At 41.1% G+C, this 16,355-nt stretch overlaps 1 protein-coding gene across 1 annotated transcript in view; it reads right to left on the bottom strand.

The window, feature by feature from the left end:
- LOC142210251 (uncharacterized) overlaps window positions 1-16,355 on the bottom strand; it is a 180,963-nt gene that overhangs the window by 136,372 nt on the left and 28,236 nt on the right. The window contains exons 5-6 of the mRNA XM_075279287.1: window positions 6,999-7,419; window positions 6,262-6,914 (exon numbers count right to left, since the gene is read on the bottom strand). Coding sequence (XP_075135388.1) covers window positions 6,262-6,914; window positions 6,999-7,419 — 1,074 coding nt within the window. The remainder of the gene's footprint in view (window positions 1-6,261; window positions 6,915-6,998; window positions 7,420-16,355) is intronic.

Here is a 16,355-nt window from a genome sequence, read left to right as displayed (position 1 = left end):
TGTAGAACACTGTCAGGGCTCCTAGGAACCTATCTATAAAACATAGTGAATGACACTGTCAGAGCTCCTAGGAACCTATCTATAATACATAGTGTATAACACTGTCAGGGCTCCTAGGAACCTATCTATAAAACATAGTATAGAACACTGTCAGGGCTCCTATGAACCTATCTATAAGACATAGTGTATAACACTGTCAGGGCTCCTATGATCCTATCTATATAACATAGTGTATGACACTTTCAGGGCTCCTAGGAACCTATCTATAATACATAGTATATGACACTGTCAGGGCTCCTATGATCCTATCTATATAACATAGTGTATTACACTGTCAGGGCTCCTAGGAACCTAGCTATGTCTTTTGTAGAATGGGAGGAAATCCACACAAGCACGGGGAAAACATACAAACTCCTTGCAGATGTTGTTCCTGGCAGGATTCGAACACAGGACTCCAGCGCTGCAAGGCTGCAGTGCTAACCACTGAGCCACCGTGTTGCCCCATGGCTAGCTGTTTTTTGGACCCGACTCTGAGGCGGCCTCTGCATCAAAATCTGGTCCAAAAAGCCCCATCTGAACCCAGCCTAAGGGCTCTGGAAAAATTAAGGTACTTGCAAAGTAATTGTTTGGGATGAATGTACCATGGTGCAAAAGAAAGCAATCAAGGCCCTTGATCACAGCCTGAAAGATCTGCGGGGAACCGATAGTTTAATGGGGGAATTGTATTTTTTGCTGGTGACTTCTGCCAGACGTTACCTGTTCTTAAGGGAGTATCATCAGCGTGTAAGATGAATGCCTGTCTAAAATCTTCTTATCTGTGGATACATGTTCAGAATCAAACTCTTACTACTACTATGTGGGTTCATTTGATGGGAAATACAACTGCGGACAAGTTTACACACCAGCTGCTATGTCTTGGAAATGACATGTTCCCTACTGATTCCAATACTGGTCCTTTACGAAAGATTTTTGTGAAATGACATCTTCGGTATTGGAGCTTATTGACCAAGTTTTCCCTGATATTTGTAACAATTGTAACAACCATCAGTGGCTTTGTGAACGTGCAATCCTTGCGCCTAAAATTGAGTGTGTCAGCTCCATAAACCTACTAATTCAGGGAAGGCTGCCTGGTCTAGCAACCACATACATGTCCATTGATTCAGTCATGGAGAGTGAATAAGACGTAATGTATCCATTGGAGTTCCTGAATTCTTTGGAGCCTCCTGGAACGCCACCACATAAGCTCACTTTAAAAATAGGAGCCACAATAATTTTGCTTTGGACCTTTGACCCACCAAAAATGTGTAACGGCACAAGATTGTGCATAAAGAGTCTCTTGCCCAATGTTATTGAAGACACTATTCTTATGGGAAACTCTAAGGGAGCAAATGTTTTCATTCCGCGTATTCCTTTGCTACCAAGCGACATGCCCTTCAATTTTAAGAGTCTGCAGTTCCCAATCCGACTTGCATTTGCTGTGACTATAATCAAAGCACAAGGTTAATCACTTAAAGTAGCCGCCATTATTTTGGAGAGCCTGTGTTTCTCACATAAACAGTTTTACCTTGCTTGCTCTATAGTGGGTAACCCCCAAAATCTTTTCATATACAGGTATGCACCTGAAGGTAAAACCGGAAACATTGTACCAAAAAGCACCACAATAGATTGTTGTGTAACTGTAAACCAATTTTACTCTTTTGTCCGTGAACTACTTATAGATGACACTGGAGGGAGGGGGGAAGGGCTGCACTATGTTGTTAATTGGGTGTAAATGTTTTATATGTTTGTGTAAGGGTCAGAAATTAAAATTTTTGATAAAAAAAATAGTTAAAAAAATAGTGTAATACATAATATGTATTGAATATGTAAAATCAATAAAGATGTTGAAATAAAAAAAAGTTGTTGTTTACATCAATGTTATGACAAATTAGTAAAATGCTACAGAAAATTTTTACTTTAGCTAGCATAACCAACAATTTAACATATTTTCCGCGAGCAAAGCCGCGGGTATTCTACTAGTAATAAGGTAAGATCATCCTTTAATAGTCCCACAGAGGGGATATTTCAGCATGTTACAGCAGCATAGTAATACAGATACAGGATATTACACAGGAATATATTATGGAAGTAGACACACATATGCTGAGAAGAGAAGATATACTAGGGGCCCATAGCAGCTAAGGAGGAGAAGAAAGAAAGAACGAAGACTTCAAGATCATTTAGTTACTAACACCTAAACCCCCCCCTCAATAACGTCCAGTCGGAACGGAGTCCGACTGGACGTTTTAACCCTTTCGATTGTGCCGTGAAACATCATGGCGCGATCGAAAGGAATCCGCTGAAAATTTAACCCGATCGGCACCCCCCGCGGCGAGATCGGGGGGTGCCGATATGAGTAAAAGGTAGCCTGGGGTCTGGCCAGTGACCCCAGGCTCCCGGAGCCCCCACATACCTGGTTGACCCTGCCGGACGATGGAGGAAGTGAGCGATGCAGCTTACTTCCTCTGTAGCTTGCAGGACACTGAATGCTGTGTCCTGCAAGCTACAATGCAAAAATCAGTTGATGCTTTCATCAAAGCATCAACTGATTCAAGTGTCCTAAATGGACACATGAAAAAGTAAAAAATTTTTTTTAATTTTTACGTCCATTGTTAATAAAATCTGTGAATCAGCTGTGAGGCCAAAATGCTCACCAAACCCCTAGATAAATTCTATGAGGGGGTAGTTTCCAAAATGGGGTCACTTTTAGGGGGTTTCCACTGTATTGATACTTTAGGGGCTCTGCAAATGCGACATGGCACCTGAAAAATATTTCAGCAAAATCTGCCCTTCAAAAGCCAAATAGCGCTCTTTCCATTCTGAGCCCCACCATGTTCCCATACAGCAGATTATTACCACATATGGGGCATTTCTGTGTTCAGGAGAAATTGTGTAACAAACTTTAGGGAGCTTTTTCTCCTTTATCCTCTTGTGAAAATGAAAAATTTGGACGCAGATGTGAAGGAGCGATAAATTTGGGGCTAAATTGACAGTTTGTTGGAAAAAAAGTAAATTTTCATTTTCATGTCCCAATGTTAATAAAATCTGTGAAACAGCTGTAGGGTCAAAATGCTCACTCTACCCTTTGATATGTTCTGTGGGGGGTGTAGTTTCCAAAATGGGGTCACTTTTAGGGGTTTTCCACTGTATTGGTACTCTAGGGGCTCTGCAAATGCGACGTGGCACGTAAAAATGATTCCAGCAAAATCTGCCATCCAAAAGCCAAATAGCGCTCCTTCCATTCCAAGCCCCTCCATGTTCCCATACAGCAGATTATGGCCACATATGGGGTATTGCCATGTTCAGGAGAAATTGTTTAACAAACTGTGGGGGGCTTTTACTCCTTTAACCCCTTGTGAAAATGAAAACTTTGGGGATAAAGTGACATTTTAGTAATTTTTCATTTACACATTCCAATGTTAGTAAAATCCGTGAAACAACTGTAGGGTCTAAATGCTCACTATACCCCTTGATGAATTCTGTGAGGGGTGTAGATTCTAAAATTGGGTCACTTTTGGGGGTTTCCATTGTTTTGGTACTCTAGGGGCTCTGCAAATGAGACACGGTGCCTGAAAATTATTCCAGCAAAATATGCTGTTCAAACACCCAGTGTCGCTCCTTCCCTTCCATGCACTGCCGTGTGCCCAAAAATCAGTTTACACCCACATGTGGGGTATTTCTGTGTACGGGAGAAATTGCATAACAAAATCTGAGATGCATTTTCTCCTTTAACCCTTTGTGAATGTGTTAAGTTTAGGTCTAAATGAATGTATTAGTGAAAAAAAATTTAAAGTCTAAATTTCACCTCCATATTTTTATTCTTATGAAATGCTTAAAGGGTTAACAAACATCCCAAATGCTGTTTTGAATAATTTGAGGGGTGTAGTTTTGAAAATGAGGTGATTTATGGGGGTTTCTATTATACAAGCCTTTATAATTCCTTTCAGAACTGATCTGGTCCCTAAAAAATTAGTTTGGGGAATTTTCTTGTAAATCTGGAAAATCGCTGTTACACTTGTAAGCCTTGTAACGTCCAAAATAAATTAAAAGACAATCAAAAGATAATGGCAATATAAAGCAGAGATATGGGAGATAATATTTATTCATGTATTTGGATGGTATGACTATCTGCCTAAAAAGCAGAGAATTTCACATTTTGAAAATTGCAATTTTTTCCAAATTTCCATCAAATTTCCTAGTTTTAAAAAAAATAAACTAGCTGGTACCCGCGACTTCGTCTGCAGTGATTGCAGAAGTGGGTAAATACAGGTGCAGGTAAGGTTTTAGTAGTGTGTATGAGGTATAGGATATAAAATGTAACTGTGTATCTTGTTTTTGCTGTAATTCTGAGAATACGTGAGACTTTTGTGTTGAACGTAATTTGTATTTCAGCTGCTATACGGTGTTCTGAGAAACTGTACATAGTGTCTTTGGGACAGAGGTATTTCAGGTTAATATACTTGGATATACGACATTGTATGATTTGTTACTTTCCGCCAGTACATGTAAGTTTTGGGCACAGGATACTCTTGAGCAAGCAACATAAAGTCTGGCCCTGTGCATGGCAGTTTAGCAACTTCATGTGCCTCTTATTAATAGCAATTAACCCCATAGTGTCCCTCACATTAACCCCTGTGTAAGAGTTACTGAGAGAGATGAGCGAGTAATGTTCGGATCAGCCGATCCGAACAGCACGCTCGCATAGAAATGAATGGATGTAGCCGGCACGCGGGGGGTTAAGCGCGCCGGCTACGTCCAAGCGGAAGTACCAGGTGCATCCATTCATTTCTATGGAGCGTGCTGTTCGGATCGGCTGATCCGAACAGTACTCGCTCATCTCTAGTTACTGATATGTGAGAGACTTGGATGTAATAATTAAGTATCTTCATTACTGAGGTCTTTTATTAGTACCTCCATATGTCTCACATATTAGTAACCTTTATATGGGACACACAGGGGTTAATATGAGGTACATGATGGGGTTTATTCCTATTAATGTGAGGCACACAGGGGTTAATATGAGGGACATGATGGGGTTTATTCCTATTAATGTGAGGCACATGGAGTTACTAAGACTAAACTAATAACCCCAAATGGCTGACATTAATGAGAATAGGAACTAAAGGAAGGTAGCTGTGTGTTTCTTACTTTCAGTTTGCTTGCAGCTTCCTGTCCTCCTCGGAGAATGTTTGCAGGGTGCAGATGACAGGAGCTATCATTATAGCAGGCAGGCAGAGACTTGAGCGATTAAGCTCCACCCCCTGGGTTTCCTGCACCCCTCTCAAAGGGGAGTGTCCTTATGCCTCAGCTCTAGCAGAGCACTGAAGAGACTCGAACTTCATTTAACTCTTGCAGGTCCTGTGCTGCTGGCATGCCAGTGAAATATGGCAGGAGTGCCACTCTTGGCACATGTGCCAGGGGTTGCTGACCTCTGCTGTAGAGGGTAATATGAATTTTGTGGCTTGCTATGGTCCAAAGTGTGTGAGATTGCAGAGATAGTGATGTGAGTTTGGGTTTTGTGGGGGTCCTGGGAAAAACGTATGTGCGCTATTGTGATGAAAAGTAGCCTATTGCGCAATCCAGTGTAGTAACTATGTTTGTGGAAAATTTCAGCCAAATCAGTGGAGCGAGTTTTGCGTGATTGACCGCCAAACATCCGAACATCCAAAGTCACAAACCCACAAACATTTGACATTTATAATATTAATAGGATACAAAAATATTGATTAGTGTTTACCACTAACATGAAGTATAATGTGTTACGAAAAAACAGTCTCAAAATCACTTGTGTAAGTTAAAGCGTCTCAAAGTTATTGCCATTTAAAGTGACACATGTCAGTTTTGAAAAAAGAGGCCCGGTCCTTAACACACTTCTGTGCCTGGTCCTTAACCGGTTAATATACCCCAAAGAGTACAGATAAAAGCTACAGCTCATCCCACAGAAAATAAGTCCCTAAATGGCTCAATCAATTGAAAAATGTAAAATTTATTGCAGTCAAAATATTTGGTTTTTATAGTGAAAGCTTAAAAAAAAGTAAAACCACTTTATAAGTTAAACATTTCCCACATTCTGAATGTAAAAGACTTATCTGATGTATAACAAGAACTTGATGAATTTCTTTTTGTTGACTATCCACAACATCCAACTTTCTGATCATGAACTTGGGTTCCCCTTCGTGTTACTTTTCTCATGTCTAATAAGACCTGATTTCCAAGCAAAACATTTCCCACATTCTGGACATGAATGTGGCTTCTCCCCTGTGTGAATTATCTTATGTGTCATAAGAATTGATTTACTTGTGAAACATTTCCCACATTCTGAACATGAATGTGGCTTTTCCCCTGAGTGAGTTCTCGCATGTTTAACAAGACTTGGTTTCTGTGTAAAACATTTCCCACATTCTGAACATGAATATGGCTTCACCCCAGTGTGCATCCTATAATGTATCACAAGTTCTGATTTCTGTCTAAAACATTTCCCACATTCTGAACATGAATATGGCTTCTCCCCTGTGTGAGTTCTCGCATGTATTGCAATATATGATTTAGTTTTAAAACATTTCCCACATTCTGAACATGAATATGGCTTCTCCCCAGTGTGAAACCTCTGATGTCTCACAAGCTCTTCTTTCACTCTAAAACATTTCCCACATTCTGAACATGAATGTGGCTTTTCCCCTGTGTGAGTTCTCTGATGTATCACAAGCTCTCCTTTCACTCTAAAACATTTCCCGCATTCTGAACATGAATGTGGCTTTTCCCCTGTGTGAATTATCTTATGCTTCATAAGACTTGATGTACTTGTGAAACATTTCCCACATTCTGAACATGAATGTGGCTTTTCCCCTGAGTGAATTCTCGCATGTTTAACAAGACTTGGTTTCTGTGTAAAACGTTTCTCACATTCTGAACATGAATATGGTTTCTCCTCTGTGTGAGTTCTCTGATGTACCACAAGCTCTGCTTTCTGTCTAAAACATTTCCCACATTCTGAACATGAATATGGCTTCTCCCCAGTGTGAATCTTCTGATGCATTCTAAGAACTTTTTTATGTCTAAAACATTTTCCACATTCTGAACATGAATATGGCTTCTCCGAAGTGTGAATCCTCTGATGGCTCACAAGCTCTGATTTCCGTCTAAAACATTTTCCACATTCTGAACATGAATATGGCTTCTCCCCAGTGTGAATCCTTTGATGTCTCACAATCTCTGTTTTCTGTCTAAAACATTTCCCACATTCTGAACATGAATATGGCTTCTCCCCACTGTGAATCCCCTGATGTCTCACAAGCACTGCTTTCAGTCTAAAACATTTTCCACATTCTGAACATGAATATGGCTTCTCCCCTGTGTGAGTTCTTTGATGCTTAACACCCTCTCTGCTTCTTTTATCTTGTGACACAGACTGTGATGAATCAGAAGATGGGGCCTGTGTAAAAGGATCAGATAATAGACCTTTGCTGTGAAGGGCTGAGGTTATATCTGGAATAATGGCATGTTTGTCATATGTATCTTGTGTGATACCACCGTCATCTGCATTACAATCAGAATATATGACATGTTCCTCTGAGCTCTTGGTGCAGTCATCTGCCAAGAAGAAAACAGATTTTATAATGTATGACTGTTATATCATTAACAGTACATCGAGATTTTATAGCATTTCTCTATAAAAATGTCCATACATAGATTACGCTCCGTTCACATAAGTATTATTATTTCTCCTGTTTTGCTCCATTATAGGAGAAACTAACAGGGAAAATAACTGAAACATTGGTTCCCCAATCCATTGCCATGACAGCTAGAAGCTCATCCAAGCCTCCCAGGCCTGTCTTTGCATTTCCAGCCTGTAGTTCAGTCATTTTGCAATACATTGGTTTGTGGGTGGCAAACCCAAAAAAATGTAGGTTTGGTTGAACTCAAACCATTTAAAAAATTCATAGCGAACCCGGCTCATTATAAAGCAATTCCTCATCTCTAGTAACTACTCACCTGTAGGAACGTTCTCCTTACACTCATTGCTCCTCACATAGGTCTCTCCAGCAATAATATTGTTGAGCTGTGAAAGAAATATTGTAAAGGTCACCAGATGGACGGAGAAGTCACGTGGGATGTTTTATAGGAGAAGAAAAGATCATTCATTATCATGAGCACCAAAAATAACAGCAGGAAATATCTGACCACATAGCTGCAGGTCTCCTGGATAAATCCACCATGTTGGTTTCTTATCCCAACCAGCAGCCTCCATAGCCAGAAAACTGAAAAGATCCAGACAACATGTCATGTCTATGGTCAGCTTTATCTGCCATCTCCACAAGTAGAAAACATCTAATTCTGTGGGATAAAACCAGACTGACCACGAGACCTTCACAGCCCTTCTACATGTCATGTTACCTTATCTCCATCTACCTGATCATCCTGGAGGACATTTTCTTCCTTACAGTCCTGTGGTAGAAGAGGACTGGGACATCTCTCCGGTGATGTTCTCTTACTGGATGGAACTGGAGGAAACACATACAGGGACTGAATTCATTCTTTCCATACAGATAATGAGAGGCCGTGTGTATATAGTCATGTCTATTACCTGCTGATATGAGTGGTTGCTGATCCTCCATCATCACCTCCTTGTACTGATCCTTGTGTCCTTCTAAATACTCCCACTCCTCCATGGAGAAATAGACAGTGACATCCTGACACCTTATAGGAACCTGACAACACAATGATACAGTCATCACCAGAGCCCTCCATAGCCCTCCTGTATAATGTCCCAGGATTCCCAGCAGTGTCACCTCTCCAGTCAGCAGCTCAATGATCTGGTTGGTGAGTTCTAGGATCTTCTGTCCATTGATCTCCTCATGTATCAGGGAGTGAAGTGGAGGCCCCGGGATTGGGCTCAGGGTTTTCCCCCATCCTTCAGACACAGGAGCCTGACAGCGCCCACTAGAGGTCTTCTTCACTACTGTGTAATCCTGTTTATGGAGAGACACATTAAGAAATATCACTATATACATTCCCAGAATCTCTCACCTCTCCGGTCATATAATCTGTTATTACTATAGATAAGAATGATGTAAGTATAAGTCAGCCTAATGTACTTTGACATCCACAGCTCGGTGTTGGTGAACGGCTGGAAGACTGACCCCTTTCCGGTTCTCTCTGGGGTCAGACAAGGCTGTCCTCTTTCACCCCTTCTTTTTGTTTGTGTTATAGAAATCTTCGCGGAGTCTATCCGGCAGAATGCAGGGATTAAAGGGATCACCGCACCAGGACCTGGGAACCACGTGGTCAAGTGCTCGCTGTACATGGACGACGTCACCGTCTTCTGTTCCAACAGATCATCGGTCTCAGAGCTCGTCCAGACCTGCGAGAAGTTTGGCCGGACTTCCGGGGCAAAAGTTAACTGCGGGAAGTCAGAGGTCATGCTCTTCGAAGATTGGCAGCTGGCTACCTCCTCTCCCCTTCCTTTCACAGTGCAACCGGATTTCATCAAGATCCTGGGAGTCTGGTTCGGAAAGAGGGAGCGGCTCTGAAGTCCTGGAACGAGCGTTTGGCAAAGTGCAACCAGAGGATTGGATTGTGGAGCCTCAGACAGCTTTCGCTGGAAAGGAAGACGCTGGTCCTGCGGAATGAGATCCTGCCTGTGCTCCAGTACACCGCGCAAGCCTGGCCACCTCTCAACACCGTGGTCAAAGCCATCTACAGGATCGTCTTCCACTTCATCTGGGGCTTGAAGATGGACAGGGTGAAGCGGGCCGTCATGTACAAGGATCCGTCCAAAGGAGGTAAGGGTGTCCCCGACATCCCCACTCTGTTGATACTAACCTTTGTTTGTGATTGTGTCCCTGATGACCGGAAAGGAGTCGGCAGGCCGAGCCATGTCCCGTTTGTTCCTGTTACCCCTGTGGCGTCGCCTGGGATGGGACAAGTGGAACAGCTCCGTCCCTTACAACTGGACCGTCCCCTGGTACTATGGAGACGTCACCCGGTTCGTGAGGGAGCACCAGCTGGAGGGGCTCAAGTCTGACCTTTGGAAACCCAAGACGGTCCACAAGCTCATCCGAGCTAAGGACACCATTGAGGAGATCCCAGGGCTGCCGGCTGGAACCGCGGAGGTCGTTTGGAAGAACATCTCTTCAGCCCAGCTGACCAACGGGCACAAGGACATGTCGTGGATGGCCGTGCAAGGAGGTTTGGCGGTGAGGTTGTTCATGCATGCCCGCAACGTGAGCAAGACGCGCTACTGTCCCAGATGTCCCTTCAAGGAGGAGACCACCCACCATCTTTTCTGGGCCTGCTCGTTTGCTCAGGGTCTGTTGGATGCCCTGGAGGACGATTTTCAGGACTCTGTCCCCAAGAACAACCTTTCTTACCATTCGTTTTTTTATGGACTGTTCCCAGGGATCCACAGAGAGACTGACTGTGAGAAAGCCTGGCGCATCTTGAACTGCTTCAAGGACGCTATCTGGTTCGCCAGAAACAGGCTTGTTCTCAGGAGGGAACAAGTCACCTTTCAGGACTGCTGCAGGCTCATCCATAGCCTGTTGCGGGACTACACCATCTTGGACAGCCTGAGAGGCGAAGACGAAGACTAAGGACTTTTTCTTCTGATTGTTTCCTCCATTTTGTGCTTTTGATTTTGCAGGACTGTGTATTTGGTGTGGTTGCACTGACAGAGCCCTAAGCCAGTCTTCCCTCTCTCCTCCCCCTCCCTTCCCTCCCCTCCCTCCCCCAAGCTGGCTCGGGTGCTCAGGCAGTGCTATTGTTTAAGTTAGAATAGGTATTGTTTTGCTCCCTCATGTCTGTGTGTTCTTCAATAAAGCTTCAGGCACTGTGTTTACTCCCTTCCCCCCTCCTCCACATGTCAGATAGCTAGTTGTTGAATGCATGCATGCTGTGGGGCTAGGAAGTACTGGTATGGGGGAGGGCGAGGTGGAGCACTCAGGGAGATTTCTTCCTGGGACTCTGCCTTGCCCTGCTCCATGAGGTATGGGATTGTATTTATCTATTATGCAAGTATTGTAAGTGGTGTATCATATACGCTGCGTCGCAGTACTTTGTAATACTTTGCTTGACGACTGATTGTGAATAAAAGCTATTTTCAATCAAAAAAAATAAAATAAAATAAGAATGATGTGACATCATCAGAATCTCTCACCTCTCCAGTAAGCTGGTGCAGGATCTCTAGGGTAATATTTAATAGACTTTCCACCATCTTGTCCTTATCTCTATCCATCCTTGATGAGTCGATCAGAAGATCTCCACCGAGAGGATCCTATATTATACGAACATGATTGGAAGGAAGATAAGTCAATGTAAAAACATATAAAGTCCCATGTAAATATAGACCATTCCTGTAGATAATAAGATATAACATGTGAGGAGATAATACGGGGTAGATCTTGTATATTCTCTGTGCGTGGATTGGAGCAGGAGCTGAATAACTCTTTACAGCAGTTTGTGTGGATATGTGCTGGATAAATGATCACAAACCTGACAGCCGCTCCATTCAGCTCTCTCCTGTAGTGGACACAGTATAATGTGAATAAGCTCCTGTAACCCCTTCTTACAGCTTGAAGTAACTGTATCTCACGTCTATGTAGCACATAATGACATATTATTACATCATTCTTACTACATGGTCTTACTTAGAGATGGGCGAACCTCCCACCATTCCACGGTTAAAACTGGAAGTGAAATTATTATACTGAGGGATCTCTCAACACCCCAGGCTATAATAGATGGAGGCCCAGGGGAGGGGTACAAAATCCAAAGCATTTTTTGCCCGTGTGATAGTTGTGGCCAAATCACAGGCCTCAGCGGTGACCCGGGCACATGACCTCACCAGGACAGCGCCAGATCCTCATGTGAGGAGGCCCAAAAGTGCTGAAGGTAGGAGAGTATAGGATTTTCTCATCTTCCTCTGGGCCTCCACTTATAACACTCTGGGGTCTGAAGAGTCCCCAAAGTATAATAATTTACCACAATGTATAATGTGGCGGCCACTTAAATTAGTCTGAGATGGATCCCCAATTGTTTGGATTTGTTAACACTTTTCTTCATCCCCCTTCAAAAGTTAATCAATCAATAAGTGATATATACCAGAAAATAGCGCCATACAGTGGAGAAGTAATATAGTTCTGACTGTTGGAATACAATAATGTTATGAATCAGTAATAAAGGAGAAAGGAAGAGACTGCAGCCCCATCAGTGTCCTTTCCAATGCAGATGGAGACAATAGTGAAGGACTATTCAGCCCCTGTCTGTCCTCGCAGCAGAGGTGATGTAGTGACATTGTACCGGAAACAGAGATCATAGAGGACTGCGGGGAACAGGGTGACGAGAGTATTGCTTCTTTTATAATTTATACATTTTTCTGTGGGGAACACAAGAAGACATTATACTGCAGGGAGCACAATGAGGGGGCATTATACTGTGGAAACCAAAATGGGGGGCATTATACTGTGGAAACCAAAATGGGGGGCATTATACTGTGGAAACCTCAATGGGTGGGGGTCATTATACTGCAGGGAGCACAATGAGGGGGCATTATACTGTAGAAACCTCAATGGGGGGCATTTACTGCAGGGAGCACAATGAGGGGGCATTATACTGTAGAAACCTCAATGAGAGAGCATTATACTGTGGAAATCTCAATGGGGGGCATTATACTGTGGGGGGATCTCAATGAGGAGGAGCATTATACTAACTGGGGCATCAATGACTGGGACATTATACTGTGGGGAAGGAGATGATTGTACTTTAGGGGTACAAGGGACATTATATAATATGTTGACTACAAGGGAGCACATGACCGTGTCTGGGCCACTAAAGGGGCAAAATGGGGCATGTGCGGGTTGATGTGGCTCAGTAAACCTGACAATAAGTGTGACTAATGCTATACATATATATATAGATATAGACACACACATTATATATAATACACACAATATATATATAATATATCTATATATCTACATACACAATCTATATATATCTATATCTATATATATATATGCGCGACCACCCCTGGTGAACGGTGCAGGAGGCTGGGCTGTCACGGTGACCTTATAGGCACCAGAACTCCCAGGAGAGGTGCACAGGTTAATAGGCAGAGTCAGTTAGATGTGACGCCAGTTGGAGTATTGAGACACCCGCAGGTCCTTGGGCTGAGATGGTGATGTGGGTGCCAGTGCTGGGACATACTAAAAAGAATGAAGAAAAAGAATAAAGAAAAAGAATGAACATTATTACAAATGGGGAAAGATGTAAAATAAAGATTTTCTGAGCTTTCTAGGTTTAAAAGAACTGGAATGAACAGGATATATCTGTAGTGTATAGTGGAATGAACATATATTCCATAGAAACAGATGTATAACACTTTTCCTGTGCTAGATACACCAGGAATGAACAGGATATATCTGTAGTGTATAGTGGAATGAACATATATTCCATAGAAACAGATGTATAACACTTTTCCTGTGCTAGATACACCAGGAATGAACAGGATATATCTGTAGTCTATAGTGGAATGAACATATATTCCATAGAAACAGATGTATAAAACTTTTCCTGTGCTAGATACACCAGGAATGAACAGGATATATCTGTAGTCTATAGTGGAATGAGCATATATTCCATAGAAACAGATGTATAACACTTTTCCTGTGCTAGATACACCAGGAATGAACAGGATATATCTGTAGTCTATAGTGGAATGAGCATATATTCCATAGAAACAGATGTATAACACTTTTCCTGTGCTAGATACACCAGGAATGAACAGGATATATCTGTAGTCTATAGTGGAATGAACATATATTCCATAGAAACAGATGTATAACACTTTTCCTGTGCTAGATACACCAGGAATGAACAGGATATATCTGTAGTGTATAGTGGAATGAACATATATTCCATAAAAACAGATGTATAATACTTTTCCTGTGCTAGATACACCAGGAATGAACAGGATATATCTGTAGTGTATAGTGGAATGAACATATATTCCATAGAAACAGATGTATAACACTTTTCCTGTGCTAGATACACCAGGAATGAACAGGATATATCTGTAGTGTATAGTGGAATGAACATATATTCCATAGAAACAGATGTGTAACACTTTTCCTGTGCTAGATACACCAGGAATGAACAGGATATATCTGTAGTGTACAGTGGAATGAACATATATTCCATAGAAAGAGATGTGTAACATTTTTCCTGTGCTAGATACACCAGGAATGAACAGGATATATCTGTAGTGTATAGTGGAATGAACATATATTCCATAAAAACAGATGTATAATACTTTTCCTGTGCTAGATACACCAGGAATGAATAGGATATATCTGTAGTCTATAGTAAAATGAACATATATTCCATAGAAACAGATTTATAGCACTTTTCCTGTCCTAGATACACCAGGAATGAACAGGATATATCTGTAGTGTATAGTGGAATGAACATATATTCCATAGAAACAGATTTATAGCACTTTTCCTGTGCTAGATACACCAGGAATGAACAGGATATATCTGTAGTGTATAGTGGAATGCACATATATTCCATAGAAACAGATGTATAACACTTTTCCTGTGCTAGATACACCAGGAATGAACAGGTTATATCAGTAGTCTATAGTGGAATGAACATATATTCCATAGAAACAGATGTATAACATTTTTCCTGTGCTAGATACACCAGGAATGAACAGGATATATCTGTAGTGTATAGTGGAATGAACATATATTCCATAGAAACAGATGTATAACACTTTTCCTGTGCTAGATACACCAGGAATGAACAGGATATATCTGTAGTCTATAGTGGAATGAACATATATTCCATAGAAACAGATGTATAAAACTTTTCCTGTGCTAGATACACCAGGAATGAACAGGATATATCTGTAGTCTATAGTGGAATGAGCATATATTCCATAGAAACAGATGTATAACACTTTTCCTGTGCTAGATACACCAGGAATGAACAGGATATATCTGTAGTGTATAGTGGAATGAACATATATTCCATAGAAACAGATGTATAACACTTTTCCTGTGCTAGATACACCAGGAATGAACAGGATATATCTGTAGTGTATAGTGGAATGAACATATATTCCATAGAAACAGATGTATAACACTTTTCCTGTGCTAGATACACCAGGAATGAACAGGATATATCTGTAGTCTATAGTGGAATGAGCATATATTCCATAGAAACAGATGTATAACACTTTTCCTGTGCTAGATATACCAGGAATGAACAGGATATATCTGTAGTGTATAGTGGAATGAACATATATTCCATAAAAACAGATGTATAATACTTTTCCTGTGCTAGATACACCAGGAATGAACAGGATATATCTGTAGTCTATAGTGGAATGAACATATATTCCATAGAAAGAGATGTGTAACATTTTTCCTGTGCTAGATACACCAGGAATGAACAGGATATATCTGTAGTGTATAGTGGAATGAACATATATTCCATAAAAACAGATGTATAATACTTTTCCTGTGCTAGATACACCAGGAATGAATAGGATATATCCGTAGTCTATAGTAAAATGAACATATATTCCATAGAAACAGATTTATAGCACTTTTCCTGTCCTACATACACCAGGAATGAACAGGATATATCTGTAGTGTATAGTGGAATGAACATATATTCCATAGAAACAGATTTATAGCACTTTTCCTGTGCTAGATACACCAGGAATGAACAGGACATATCTGTAGTGTATAGTGGAATGAACATATATTCCATAGAAACAGATGTATAACACTTTTCCTGTGCTAGATACACCAGGAATGAACAGGATATATCTGTAGTGTATAGTGGAATAAACATATATTCCATAGAAACAGATGTATAACACTTTTCCTGTGCTAGATACACCAGGAATGAACAGGATATATCTGTAGTCTATAGTGGAATGAACATATATTCCATAGAAAGAGATGTGTAACATTTTTCCTGTGCTAGATACACCAGGAATGAACAGGATATATCTGTAGTGTATAGTGGAATGAACATATATTCCATAAAAACAGATGTATAATACTTTTCCTGTGCTAGATACACCAGGAATGAACAGGATATATCTGTAGTGTATAGTGGAATGAGCATATATTCCATAGAAACAGATGTATAACACTTTTCCTGTGCTAGATACACCAGGAATGAACAGGATATATCTGTAGTGTATAGTGGAATGAACATATATTCCATAGAAACAGATGTATAACACTTTTCCTGTGCTAGATACACCAGGAATGAACAGGATATATCTGTAGTCTATAGTG

This window comes from Leptodactylus fuscus, chromosome 6 (assembly GCF_031893055.1).
Source record: "Leptodactylus fuscus isolate aLepFus1 chromosome 6, aLepFus1.hap2, whole genome shotgun sequence".
Classification (NCBI taxonomy): domain Eukaryota; kingdom Metazoa; phylum Chordata; class Amphibia; order Anura; family Leptodactylidae; genus Leptodactylus; species Leptodactylus fuscus.
This window is presented reverse-complemented; position numbering and strand designations above follow the sequence as displayed.